At 40.5% G+C, this 15,266-nt stretch overlaps 1 protein-coding gene across 1 annotated transcript; it reads left to right on the top strand.

The window, feature by feature from the left end:
- The first annotated feature begins 4,447 nt into the window (after positions 1-4,447).
- LOC139712994 (protein downstream neighbor of Son-like) lies at positions 4,448-13,892 on the top strand. The gene is made up of 10 exons (XM_071624773.1): positions 4,448-4,792; positions 5,235-5,321; positions 6,173-6,355; positions 6,861-6,985; positions 7,394-7,447; positions 8,621-8,799; positions 9,681-9,781; positions 10,560-10,744; positions 11,282-11,477; positions 13,524-13,892. The coding sequence occupies exons 1-10, from the start codon at positions 4,448-4,450 to the stop codon at positions 13,890-13,892; spliced, it is 1,824 nt and encodes a 607-aa protein (XP_071480874.1).
- The last annotated feature ends 1,374 nt before the right edge of the window (positions 13,893-15,266 follow it).

The following is a 15,266-nucleotide window of genomic DNA, read 5'->3' on the forward strand; positions in this document are numbered from 1 at the left end:
TGGTGAAACAGAATAAAACCGGTTGCCAATTATTACCGGTAAATTTATAGATTCTATGGTTATTTGTAGTGCATGACTCGCTCACACACTCACAGTCACACAAAGTCTGGTCAGTGCTGTGGCAATGAGAACTAACATTTAGTTTAGAGAGAAGCACTCTGAGAGCGCAACCTCCGCCAAGCATGCAGCTCATTTCCATCACCGATCTTGTTCTTCCATAGAGATATCAGTGATTTCCACCCATACGTACTTATACTTCATGCTGAAAGTGTTTTTATAATGATGATTTTTTAGTGTGCTGAATGAAAGTCACGATTTCTAGTGGAGATGTAGCGCACTCGAGGGTATTTACAATTGTGAAACATGCATGAGGCGAAGCCGAGTGCATGTTGCACTACATTGTAAATACCCGAGAGTGAGCTGCATCTCCACTAACGCCACGAAATAATCCTGTGCATCAATTGTTTTATAAAATGGGTCGAAAACTAACAGCATTTTTCACGTACCTTTGTGGGTCAATACCAGTCAGCTACATGTAGCACTCGCTCAAGAGTCATGATGTCCGAAGATGTTTGTCCCAAACATTTACGCACGTCGCACTCGGACATCCCGCACATATTTGTACGTACAAGAGTACTAGTATACGTACGCCACATGTTATGCACAAGAAAGGCCGGCCGGCATCCCGAACTAGAGTCTAGAAGTTGTTTACAGGATTGACAGTGCGTACAGTAGCGCGCGACGCACTTGTAACAACGGATTGAGTGCGCACTACTAACGTTAGTGTAAACATTGTGACGTCAGGCCGAACATGTTAGTGAGAAATTAATCCACGCACACGTGACTCATTTCAGCGCTTCCAGTTGGCTACATTCTTGAACCCATTTTATAATACATCATAAACCATCAGCTGCACAGCGCGCCTCGCCCTAGCAGAAACTAGAGCACGCACTTTAGTGCGCGCATGCAAACCTCAAATACGCGCAGCCTGAACTCCCAAGTTCATTGACCCTATACTACCTGCCAAAATATCAAAAATCCTTCATAAATTCCCCAAAAATTCTCGGATCACTACCAAAAGTTCACGGTTACTTGTATCATTCAAATCTTTCCTGCAAGTTTCATCCAAATCCGTTCACTACTTTTTGAGTTATTTTGCACACGGACAAACGAACGAAGGAACGAACAAACCAACGGTAATGAAAACATAACCTCCTCCCTTGGCGGAGGTAATTAACGTTAACGTTTATGCAGTGATGGTCTAACGTTTAATACATAGATCGAGAAGTAAGGGCGCAGTGCGGGCTAGCATTGTTAGGCCTAGGGAGCGAAGGGTTGGAATTGGATCATTTATAGCATAGATGCCAATTACAGTTCAAAAAATTTTTATGAGTGAGATTTTCATGACTCAGTATCTCGGCGCGCGCGCATGTGCATGAGCGAGGGGAGGGTGTGTCCGCCCTCCCACAATTTTTTTTCAATTTTTAGCTCTTATGTGGTGCAAGCTGGTGCATACTCAACTCTTAATGTGCCAGACCCAAAACCCCTAACGTGCCAGACGTTTTTACCCAACGCCAGAAAGTTTGCGAACTGGATTGACAATAAAATTTAAAACTGCCATATCTTTGAAACTATTGTCTGTTTTGAATTGAGTTCTTCACAACAAATATCAAGAAATGATTGTTCTTTCGTGTCATGTAGTCAGTTTGCTGTAATATTTATCTGAACCTGAAATATTGAAGAAATAATCGATATCATTAAAAAATTATTACATTTTTTTGTGTAGTATGGAAAGAAAGAGTCAGGCATGATTTTTCTTCAATAGAACGCTCCCTTGACTCTGTGAGAAAGTTTTAGAGCTACATTTCCTCTTTCAAATGATAACAAATTTGTCTTCTAGAGTTGTATAATTCCAAAGATATTGGCAGTTCAATTTGTCTTTATAATTTCATTTTCTGCCTCGGTAATTCATTCCCAAATCTGTGTCCTTTAGTCCCAGATCCTGTATTTGAAACTCAAGTAAATCCCGCGTCGAGTCCTGGAAGAGTGTCTTTTGTCCACTTGAGAAGGAAGCACCCACTAATCCTTCTTTTGTCTCTACTACGGCCGGGCGTACTCTATTGAAATCGGCAGGCCTTTCTACGTGAGGAGTTTGTGCTCGTGCAATTCCTTGGTTTACAGGTCTACTTTCCGTCCACTGTACATGTACATAGGCAAGAACAAAAGCGTGTTCTTCTTTTGTATAAGCTAGCGAGGGGACGATTAGTGAAGTTCACTGTCCAAGACAAAAGGATGAAAGACTTGACCGACGAACGAACGCTTTACCCTATTTTAGGGACAAAATGAAAGCCGCTCCCGCGTGATTTATCAATGAGACATTTGATCTATACACATCTCACTGAGGGTGCGCTCTCTGCGGATTTTCCCGACGCGAAAAAAATAGATCTAGCTGAAAAATCACGCATTTACTCAAAATTTTTCAATGTAAGCATACTCATATTTTTAGTGGAAACGATGGATATGCTAATCAGCTACCAGTACATGTAAATGGCAGTTTCTTGTTGTAACGCGTTTTGGTACCACAAGAACTTAAATTACCAATGTTTTTTGCGCTCTTCTTGGTCGCTGATCAGCGACCATGGCACGTCAGGACTAAGGTCGCCGTTCGGCGACCATGGCACGTTAAGAGTTAAGTGACTTTTTGTCCCCGCCGAACGAGTTCGAGCAGGGGACTATGAAACGGGCTCCGTACGTGTGTGTGTCCGTGTGTCCGTCCGTCCGTCCGTCCGTCCGTGTGTCCGTGTGTGCGTCCGTGTGTGATCAAAATCTTCAATTTGCTACTTCTCTGTCATTTATGAGCCAATTTTGATTCTGTTTGCTTTATATGATAGCACTACATGGGAGCTTTGAAACTTCTACACAGAATTTCAGTCGTGACCTTTGACCTTGACCTTTGACCTATATTGTACATTTTGCTACAAAATGCTACTCCTTCGCCATTTCTAACCCGATTTCGATTCCGTTTGCTTTATGTAATGGCACTAGGTGAGGGCTTCAAAACTTCTACACAGAATTTTGACCTTTGACTTCTTTGACCTTTGACCTTGATTTTTTGACCTATATTGTACATTTTGCTACAAAATGCTACTCCTTCGCCATTTCTAACCCGATTTCGATTCCGTTTGCTTTATGTGATGGCACTAGGTGAGGGCTTCAAAACTTCTACACAGAATTTTGACCTTTGACTTCTTTGACCTTTGACCTTGATTTTTGACCTATATTGTACATTTTGCTACGAAATGCTACTCCTTCGCCATTTTTAACCCGATTTCGATTCCGTTTGCTTTATATGATGGCACTAGTTGAGGGCTTCAAAACTTCTACACAGAATTTTGACCTTTGACTTCTTTGACCTTTGACCTTGATTTTTTACCTATATTGTGCATTTTGCTACAGAATGCTACTCCTTCGCCATTTCTAACCCGATTTCGATTCCGTTTGCTTTATGTGATAGCACTAGGTGAGGGCGTCAAAACTTCTACATAGAATTTTGACCTTTGTCTTCTTTGACCTTTGACCTTGATTTTTGACCTATATTGTACATTGGCTACAAAATGCTACTCCTTCGCCATTTCTAACCCAATTTCGATTCCATTTGCTTTATGTGATGGCACTAGGTGAGGGCTTCAAAACTTCTACACAGAATTTTGACCTTTGACTTCTTTGACCTTTGACCTTGATTTTTTACCTATATTGCACATTTTGTTACAAAATGCTACTTCCGGCGGGGACATATGTTACGCACCGCGTAATTTCTACTTTTCCTTGTTTAAAACTTATTTTGAATGACAAAAGGGAAATATGCCTTCATTTGCAACTCTCACTTTAATCCTTTATGCTATGCTCCCAATGTGTGAGAAAAATTGGTGTCATGCATGAGATTGTGAGACAGACCCTAAATGCTTGAGTCTCACTCACAATGCGTGAGACTTGGTAGCTCTGTTATAGGAATATTATGATCGCTGTCTTTCTATTTAAAAACGGTTTTCATTCGTATAAAAAGAACAGTGTCAATATTGATGACTGAAAATCGGTGAAATTGAGAGATGAAAAGGTGAAGAATTTTGATCTTAAAAAAGGATGATTAGGGTCTACAATTTGGCCCTATTTGAGTATTACTATTACATTTACAGGCAATGCTTGTCTTGTCAAAAAAAAATACCTAGAAATCTACACTAATTTATTAACAAAGAAAACTTAAAAGAGAATGAAAGAACTCCTGGCCTTCCTTGTAAAGTTGTAACTTTAACTTTGTGTCAAATCCTGTCGCATTACTTGTTCTGTACTCTCTGCTGGTACTGTTCTAGATTAGAATGTCTGTCTAAAAATTCAGACCTGATCTAACTACAGTTTTGTTCTCACTCCTGTACTTCCTGTCCAGATCAAAATGTCATCTGGACCTTCCCCCAGCAAAGAATGGAAGAGGCCATCTCAGGTCATGAAAGTTCGTCTAAAGAGACAGCGGAAGAGCACCAGCGACCTGAACACCAAAGCTTCAACGTCCCCAAATGTATCACAAAAGCAGCTTGGTCGCGGGGATAGGTTAGCCGCGAGTGGAAGTGGGCGGAGCGGGAAGCGGCGCAATCCGTTCGGCAGCGGGGGGAGCAACGTGATGAGGAGAAGGGTGCAGAGCCAGGTAGTTGGAAGCCAGAGCTGCAGCGAAGAAAAGGAGAATGGATCCCACGCCAATCACCAGAAACTCTTCTCAGCCCTTGACTCAAAGGATGAAGATGTAAGTCTACGTGCAGTGGCGGATCCAGGGGGAGTGCGCCAGGCGCGGGAACCTTCCCCCCCCCCTTTTTTTTTTTGATCAAGCAAAAGAAATAAAAAGAAAACAAATGGGAGAGGGGTGTGTGCACCCCCCTTTACGGAATTCCTGGATCCGCCCCTATGTGTTAGCTGTAGAGAATGAGAAATCGTCCTACTACTATGCTGGAAAAAAGAAAAGAAAAATGAAATAAAATCATAGAACTACACGCTGAATCTACCTTGTATACATGTACAAGTCTGAAATTGTGAAAAGTAAACAATTTAGTCACCGCATACATTTACAGGTTTACAAATTAACTAGGGTCTAGCACTTGAATGCCATTTTACCTTGTTGCTTTACTTGAAAAATTAGTCTGTTCTAACTCTGACTTTGATTTTTGTATGTGCTGTTTCCTTGGATGTAGGTATTCTGTGAAGATGCCTGTCAGAGGATGGTGGCAGCTATGAAGGAGATTGAATCACAAGAAGAATCAAAAAGCCAAGCCAAGCAGGTCTGTGCTTCAGCCAGTAGTTATTAACACCCCTTCTTAATAGGCTTAACAACTCACTCAGTGAAGTAAGCTCTGCATTGATACGCAATGCCTGCAGCCATACCATGAGAAGCTATTTTATTGCAATTTTGTCCATGTGCCAGATTTTTGCTACTTTATCTAGAATTGCCAGCAGATCTCATTTTTTGGTTGTCTGGTATACAACATAAAACTTTCAATCTGATATTATGCAGATCTGCTAAAAAGGAGCTTAGATCCTTGTCGTTTCTAGTTTGGTAATTGATATTATTGGCACATTTAAATTTCTGTTTCCAAACAATGCGATGCTTCATCCTCTATTCCCCTCCCCCGCTTAACCCGTTGAGGACGGGCTTATTTTGCAACAACGTGCATTTCCCATTTAACCCTGCCCGAGTATACTCGGGACACATTCTCAAGGGGTTAGAGAAAAAAGACTGGGGGTGGATGGAAGAACGAAAGGAAGTTGTGCTACTCTACAGTACAAAAGCCAGCAACCTTCACTTGCAATGTGCTTTGTTTTTTAAACCTTGCATTCATGAGTTAGATAACTATTGTGCATGGTCAACAGACTATTACCTATTATTTATGACCTATTTTGGTGTTGAAATTCACCATTTTATTACCACCACCACACACACACACAAACTCACACACACACACACACACACAAATGTTAGATGCTATGCCATGCAGCATTTTGGAAAGCGTGCTATAAACCTACTTTACATTTGAGACAAAAATCACAGCAAGAGCCAATACCTATGATATTACCACTTCACTTTTCCTTTTCCTTTATTTTAGTGACATTATTGTTTCCTTGTTTGAGGTAGGCAACTGTTACAAGCGGTCCACTCCCTTGTGGCAAACCATCACTGCCAGCCGACTGGTGTCTGAGAACCCGTCTGCGCTTTACTTCACGTACGTCCTTCGGCTGGAGCCAGCCAATGAGGATGAAGGACGAGGCGAGGGGGCTGTCCTCTTTTGTCCGAGGGAGTCGCGATTCTGAGACCAAGGTACATGACAAGTTCTTTACTTGTAGTGAGATTTCTTCTCTTTGAAATGAAATATGATTATGCAACAGTCAGCAACAAATTTTGCTTGCAATTTAAGTGGCTATCTGATATTGCAGCTAGCAGTTTTGGCAACCAAGATAATACTGTCACGAACTTTATTGTTTGTTTGTTTGTTTTTGTGTCTTTGTTTAATTAACCAATCTTGGGTATTTTTTTTCCATTCAAAAACAAGTTTCAGGATTTTTTTTTTTTTTTCAGTGGTGAAATTTTTCCATTTTGGAAGCATTTTCACACTGTAATCTAATTTTTGTTGTTATTTAATATTGTTCATCTTATGTGTAGGTCTGCATAATTATGTGTATATAATGCAAAAACCTTCCAGTTTTCTGTAAAAAGTGGAAGATTTCCATTCTTAATGCATTATTTTCAGTTATTCATTTCTTTAGTGTCATCATGTTTTGATCATTCATTTTGTGTGCTTGGTTGTATGTTTGCAATATTGCAGGAAGAGATTATAAAAGAGTCTAGCTGGCGGACCCAGCTCCAGCAATCTACAATGTGCTGGATGCACCCACACCTCCCTTGGCTCAACCTCTTCCCCAGGATAGTTTCAGAGCCCAAGACTTTCAAGTGAGTTGCACAAAAAAAAAAGAGTAGAAACTCTCTTTTTTTTTTGTCATCATGGCTTTGATGTTACAATAGTTGGCATAGCTCCTCGTTGCTTGTCTATTCTGGCCACCTGATGTTCAAGATGCACCTCAGACAGAATTGACAAATGTCTGTGTCTTCTGATGTATTCCTTTGGTTATTCTCCATTGATTATTCAGACATGATGCCTTGAGCAAATTTGCAATTATTTTGCACTTATGAGCATGTTGTCATATTGAATAAGAAAAAATGTATCATACTATTGATATTTACTGTACAGTTTCTTAAATGTCAAGTATTCTCCGACAATGCAAAAAGTGCTGTGATTTTCAAAATTCTCAATCAGCTTTCACATTGGTTATATTACAATTTCTTTTGCCAAATATTTAGGCAATCAGTGGCCACAAAAGACCCAGCCATAGCCAATGCACTGATGGCCAGTTGGTAAGTTCCTGTGTGTTTTCAGTTCTTTAAAGATCTTTATCAATGCTCTTTATTACTCACAGCTATTGGAAAGCACTTTCTTGTGACTCAGGACAATGTACTCTTCAGGCGAACAGTTTTGAAGACTTGGAAGGCTTAAATTAGGCTTTGTAATCATTGAAAAGGAGCCATTTTCTTGTGTGTGTGGGGGGGGGGGGGAGGGGGGAGATCCTTCATTAGGGCTTTTAAGAATTAATGTCTAGAATTACATTTGTAACTGCTGAAGAAAACATTGTGAAATGTTGATTGAAAAATTTCACAGTTAGCATTCCATATAGTGTGTGTGTGTTAGAGACATGGGATGACACTAAAAGGAAATGCACAGTATTTGTCTGGTTGGGCTTTTGAAACATGGTTTGGGTGTGTACATCTTCCAGACCCTTGAACACTGTAGCCTGACCTGGCAAGTGTGTTTCTGAAAGATATGCGTGGGTGTATTGGTGGGTGACAAATGTTTCTTTGTATTCAGGTTTTTCTCGCTATGAAATTTTGCTTCAAAGATACCTAGTCTTTATGAGGGAAGATATTGACTTTTAACTTTGTGATCTCATTTTTCATTTTGACAAGAGAGAGTATGAGTGATTGATTAGTAGCCCCTCTGAGTTTCAGCTGCCCCGAGATACATGTATTATAACCCTTGGGAGATAAGCTGCATTATTTGCTTCGCTGGAACTGTATTTACCTCGGATATGATGGTGTTTATTTGTATTAACTCTTCTTTTTTTTTAGTCAAAATTTAGGCTGAACTATACAGACAACTATTATTGTTTTGTTTTCATCTTGTTTTGAAGGAGATATGAAATGAAGGTTATGCAAGGCTTTACTCTGAAAAGTTATAGTCATTTAGGCATTTTTGTTTGATACGGACATTATACATGCAAATGACATTTTTTTAAAATGTATAATCAAGGTTCTGCTTTGTCAGTAAGAAAGACATTTTGTATTACTCACCTTTTCATTAACAACTGCGTCGTAATGTAACATTTTGTGTGTGTCTGTTTTTCCACTTTAAAGTATTAAATGTTTGTAGTTATTTTCGAAACTTGCAGTACCGGTATTAACATTATTGACATCATGCTATAAAAATATCTAAATCATATTTTTCTCGCATCTCCTCCCTGCTGTGGCCCAAAGGTCAGAGAGCTTCCGGTCAGTATTCCACCTGCTGCGGTCCAGCCACTGTCCATACTTCTACCTCTGTACCCATCAATTCACCGTCCTCTTCCGAGCCGCCGGCCTGGCAGGCAGGACTTCCATCCATGCCCTCCTCTCTCCAACGACAAGAGGTCTGAGAGAGGCCCTCAAGAACGATGGTAAGCTGCTAGCTGGCCTGAATCGCGACTTGGAACCAAACTGAACAGTTTCGACAAGCTTTGACATAAAAATAATCAGACACAGAATTTCATTTTGGTTTTGATTGATTGCAGCAAGTAAGGCTATAAGTAACCTCTTACTGAAAATTTCAATCATATAGTACACTCCTGGTATAATGAACGTGGTTGTTACAACACCTGTCAAAACACAGCAAAAATTCATGTCCCAAAATTATTGTCTATATATCTTTGTATACTTTATTGTTCGGCTGTACAAAATTTTGATATAACGAAAGGAAGCCGTTTATCCCGAGGACTTTGTTATAATGGGAGTCACCTTTGATTTGGTTGCACATCCCATCAGGCCCTAAAAACATGTCCATGCTGTGATGCTGTACCATATTGAGGTAATTGTTACATTCATTGCCCGTAGTTCGTAGAAATCTTTCTCAAGTGTAATATCACTGTTTATTTCTCATGCAGAATTATCAATGGCTTCTAAATAATTAAATAAGTAAAATGGGTCTCTGAATTTGCAATGTGTTCTCAAGATTCATGTGCTTGTCTCAAAGTGGCAAATTTTTGTTTATTTGTTTGTTTGGTTGTTAGTTTTTTATATTGGGCAGATTTATCGATTTAATCATCTTAAATCTGATCTTTTTGCTTTGCAGGATAAGCGGTCAAATTCAGAGTTGCGAATTTGAAGAGAATGAGATGATGTCAATAGCAAAAAATTTTCTTAGGACTCAATGGGATAAGCATTGAGAGTCAAAGGTTGAAACTGTTTCCATGAAGTGATTTCTTTGTGCCCGTGTCATAGTCTTGCATTGCCATCTTCACAGCTGTCATGGTTTCAATGTATTTTTTATTCCTTTGCCCAGGAATCGAATTCAGCATGCCTCTGAATGATGTCACCCAACCCCAAGCTGACAACATGGCAACAAGCGGAAAGGACAAGGAGTTAAGTCATGCTGATGATGGAGTGGTACCTAACAGGTATCCCTTGGAGTTAAGCTCTTCTGTAGCAAGCTGCTAAAAAATGAATATCAGACAATCATCGCTGAATATTCAGTCTTGTACATGTATCTGTAATGGCTTATTCCTTTTTGCAGATTGTTTATGGTTCTCTAGTGATATGTATTGACTGTTTTTGAAGCCGCGTTTGATTTGTGAAAGACATCATCTTCAGTTAAAGGGATGGTACGGTTTCAGTTGAGATGGGGCTTTGGGTTTTCAATGTTTTTTATGATTTCTTTTTTTAGGTATGTGTAATGAAAAAGCTCATGAAATATGAAAGAGCATGTAATCCAGGAGGAATTCAAAGTTTATTTGATTAAAATTGGTTTTGGAATGGCTGAGATATCCAGAGTAAAGCAATCCTAATAAAAGATGGGACCCAGCTTTTATTAAGATCACTTTGTTTTCCTTTGATTTTGGATGTCTCAGCCATTTCAAAACCAATTTTCATCAAATTAAGCTTTGAATGCCACTTAGAATTGTATGCTCTTTCATATTTCATAGAGTCATTTCTAAGTACATTACTAAAAGTTTACAAGCTGAATCCTCACCTCAACCATTACTGTACCATCCCTTTAATGTATTGACCATATCCCTCTTTCTGAGACCTTATACTGCAACACTTCTTTCACCCCCTTCCATTTTGATGAGGGCATTAACCTTTTAACTTGAAATGTTGTGTCATGATTTCATCTATGCAAATTAGGTCTTCTGATGAAGCAATAGCAGCAACAGCCAGTGAGGGATCAGACATGAATACGAAGGCAGAGGAAAGAACTGACACTGGCAGTGGGGATATCGGTGAGGAGCAGGAGGAGGAGGAGGAGGACAATGCCTACCAGAGCCCCACCAAGGCATCGTCATGGTTACAGAGCATGGGTCTCGACAAAGCCAATTTCCCATCTCTGGAGCCAAGCAGGGTCAAATTGTATCCTTTGAAAGCTTGCAGCTCAAGTCAGACACACAGTGAATGTGGTTTCTTTTTGTTCTAACAAGCAGTGATATTACTTTTCTGTTAATGTGGATTGAAGTTGATGTCTTTGCATTATGCTGTGATATTGTTTCTTGTGTAACCATCTTTATTGATTCAAATTATGTTTGTTTTTTAAAATCATTCACAATGTTTCTAAACATCATTGCCGTAATGGAAGAGTATTTATGACAGGTTCACTGCTTTAGAAATAAGCAGTACAGTGTCTCCCAAGGCTAGATGCACTTATAGCATAATTGTACCGCACTACAGTGTACTTGTCTTGCTTTACCCTAAAGAGTGTATCAGTACTTTTTGCTACCATTTGGTACTGAGCCGGTCATGACCAACACCAGGTCAAATCTAGGAAGATAGAAGTACATTGTCATTGTAATTGTAGCGATCTTAAAGATCTTCAGTATGTGTTAAATATCCTATTTTCTGTAGAACTTGCTCTGTGTCCACCCTCTTCCTTGACCCAAATGCTCACTATAGCCAAACTGACCATCTGCTGAAACTGGACAACCGGCCCCAGTCCTTAGTGCTGGTGGAAGGTCCGGACACCCAGGCCCTCTTCAACTTCCTTCTGAACAGCCGGTCAGTTGTGGCCAGTGTGGGGCCCCTGGCGGACATTCCACCCACTATTCTGTCCCCAGTTGCCTTCAAGGCGGCCACACTACACAGTTGCAAGGTATGTATACCTTTTCATAGCATCATCTTTTCATGCTTCTTGAAATCCCTGCAAGTGAACACTGTTGAGTTGTAAATGTGCTCCTTCAACAGCAAAGAGCTTTTATATGCATGTATTGACACATGTTACAATCAAATGGCAGAATGACATGTGTGAGTACTGTCATAGATTTAGACCTCATGATCTATGAAGGCTTTTCATTTCATTTCAATTTCATCTACACGTACCTCCCTGGTTATTGATTACGAAGGCACCAGTTTCGACCTTGTTCGATTGATCAAATGAGTAAGTGTTCAAAAAAAGAAAAAGAAAAAGGAAGACCTCCAAATTCTGGATAACAGCTTAGCAGATGAGCTGCTTCTGCTCAAGTTTTCATAAGATTGAGGAGTAACATTGGGTATATTTGAACAATGTCATACTTTTTCTTCTTTTTTTTTTTTGGGGGGGGGGAGGGGTGATATGGAAAATGAAAAACTGTCATGTGTCAATTTGTGAGGTTTGTAACCAATTTACAATATTGCACAAATTTTGCAGTTTTGCAACACACAAGCAAAGATCCTACACACTATGCAAGATGGGTCAAATCTCCTAATTTTACACGGCCGCTAGTGAAACAGAAGTGGCTGCCGGCTGCTAGCGTTGAGCAGGTATAGATCGAACAAGCATTTGCCTTTTGCAAAGGCAGCTCTCAATAATTTGTGGACGTGCATAGCCACAACGAGTGTAGCAATCTGCAAGCGGAGCTGAGCAAGCTGTGTGCAAGTCTACCGCTCACTGTGACCAGGGAGGTGAGACGAAAACTCGCTGTGCACAGTCTTTTGGAAATCGAAATAATGATAAACCTGCTGATGGTTTGTTGTAGCTATTGATATACAAATGATGCACAGGATAGAGTGCGTTAGTGAAGGCGTATAGTGCACTCGAGGGTATTTACAATAATTGTGAAACATGCACGAGGCGAAGCCGAGTGCATGTTGCACTACATTGTAAATACCCGAGAGTGAGCTATACGCCTCCACTAATGCCACGAAATAATCCTGTGCATCATTTGTTTTATAAAATGGGTCGAAAATTCGAAAACTAACAGCATTTTTCAGCGTTTTTCACGTACCTTTGTGGGTCAAGACGTCCGAAGATGTTCGTCCCAAACATTTACGCACGTCGCACTCGGAAATCCCGCACATATAAATATGATGGGGGTTGGGTTTCCAGACACTTAAGTTCCCGCATGAAAACTTACTAATTTAACGTAGAATATGCACCCTTTACCTTAAAGACTTGGATAGACTCCTCATATAGGCCTACTAGACAACATACTTTGAAAACGGCGTGAGAATTAACCTGCTAAATCGTTGGATTTGCCCTTCAAAGTGACTCCATGTACGCGTCCGGTCCCACAACGCTTGGTCTACTGTACTGTACGTATAAGAGTATACGTACGCCACAAATGTTATGCACAAGGGAAGAAAGGCCGGCGGCCGGCAGCCCGAACTAGAAGTTGTTTACAGGATTGACAGCGCGTATGCATGCAATTCAAAGGAGCCGCCGCGCGCACAGACGATCGGCAATAGGATTTAACACGCAGTGCAATGGGACTGAGTAACCAAAGCACAAGTGACTCATTTCAGCGCTTCCTATTGGCTACATTCTTGAACCCATTTTATAATGCAGTTTAATGCACTGCACCAATTCAAAGGTATACAAATGATTCTTTACAGAAAATTCCTTCTTTCTTGTCTTTGCCTGTCTTGGTTGCGTCCTTCACAAACATATCATGAAAGTACGGCTCACCGGGAAACTTTCCCCGCTCAACGCTAGTTGGCGCACTCTTAAAAATCCCACAATTCCAAGCAGCAGCATTTCACTTTTCGACAGAGAGTTGACCATCTTATATAGTGTGTAAGATCTTTGATAGAAGATGTAAGGTGTGAGGCAGCCCATTCACCACACCAGACATACAGGGTAGAGCGATGTACATGTTCCCCTCCTACTGGCAATCACAGGATGAGCAAATGCAAGGCAATCACTCTCTCTCAACTCCTGTAGGTGAAAGCTGGCACGATGAAGCAGCAGCAGCAAACGGCCGGCCTGGCTCTCCAGGAAGTCAGCACTCTGGAGGTCACGGGACCCATCATGCCTCACAACATCCACGACCTCTGCACCCTGCTCCGCACAACACAAGAGGGCGCCTTCCACGTGGCCTTCAGTAATCATGAGGTGACGGCACCTTTCGCTACAAGCTCGAATGTGCTCTCTGGTGACTCGCTGGATGCAGAATCGATTTCTGGTGAAGCACTGCAAAAGTTGAGAACGAACTGCAAGTTGACAGACAGCCTATTAGAACACCTTTCTATGCAATGTGCCTTACCTGTGGCAGCCAAGGAAGTTACTGTGGTGGATGGACTGTACTCCTGATGTGCTATGAATATGCCATACAACTTGTACTTTATTATAGAACGGTGATTCGGAGGTTATTTCCATCTATAGACAAAATGCCCAGTTTTAGCACACTTGCTGTATGATGCAGTTTATGGAGCCCTAGCCCGTCACATGTCAGCTCATAATGGCCCGAATTCACGAAGGTGGTACAATCTTATCCATGGTTTAAACCATGGACAAAGACCGTAGTTTTTAATGAGGCGGCAAGTGTCGCGTGGCCTATTTCGTCAACAAAATGACTGATTTCGTAACGAAATAGGCCATGCAACACTTGGCACCCCATACAAAACTACGGTCTTTGTTCATGGTTTAAACCATGGATAAGATTGTACCACCTTTGTGAATTCGGGCCAAAGGGTGTACATGTTATAAAGAGATGCATGGGGCTGTGGTATATTTCTCATGATTATGAAATCTTGCTAAAATGGACACCCACAAGTTACTTCATAAATACATGTGGGTAGGACTACAGATTGTTGCTATGAAATATATTATTTCGCTCTTGCAGGATGAGAAAAGTATCTTGATAGCTTTTGTTTGTGTTAGATACCATGCACCTGGTATATTGGATAGTATGGTTCCACCATGTGTACATACGATTTGCAAACTCACTTTAGTATTCTCCCTTTTTTATCACGTGTGCACTACTATTATCAGGTCATGCCATGTGGTCTGACGCAGTAAACAAGTAATCTTAGATTCTGTTGGGAAGACCACTTCCAACGACAAGCTTTCTTTAAAATACCTAACATCCATAATCCACTGATTATAGCCAAAGAATCAGTCACAGGCTCTGCAACAGTGTATGACCATGTGCATAAATTGAAACTTGATACAGTGTATGCTGTATACCGCATACTACAGCCCCAAAATTTAATCACTGGACAGCAAGTTCTACCTCCCCACTCTATCTTGTGTGACAAGGGGCAAAGTGCACCACGTTTGATTGCATGCAATGTGTACAAGTTGTGTGCATTGTTGTGAATCCTCAAAGTGTGTATTTGGAAGTCAAGCATTTTCTCCATTCTTTCATTTACACAGCAAACAAGGCAAATTAGGTAAATTAAAGAGATTGTATAGTTCTGGTTGAGATGGGGATTCAGGTTTTAATTTTTTAATGAGAATATTAGAAACGACTTTTTGTATATGAAATATTAAAAAGCCTATGAGTCTAAGAGGTATTCAAAGTTATTTTGATGAAAATCGTTTTTGAAATGGTTGATATCCAAAAAACAAGGTAAAACAAAGCGGTCCTAATACATGTAAATGGTGCGTCCCACCTTTATTAACTCTTTTTTTTTTCTGGATATCCAATCCATTTCAGATCCAATTTTCATCAAATAAACGTTT

Source organism: Diadema antillarum, unplaced genomic scaffold (genome assembly GCF_040938485.1).
Source record: "Diadema antillarum isolate AM-2024a unplaced genomic scaffold, OU_Dant_1.0 seq00001888_RagTag, whole genome shotgun sequence".
Lineage (NCBI taxonomy): Eukaryota > Metazoa > Echinodermata > Echinoidea > Diadematoida > Diadematidae > Diadema > Diadema antillarum.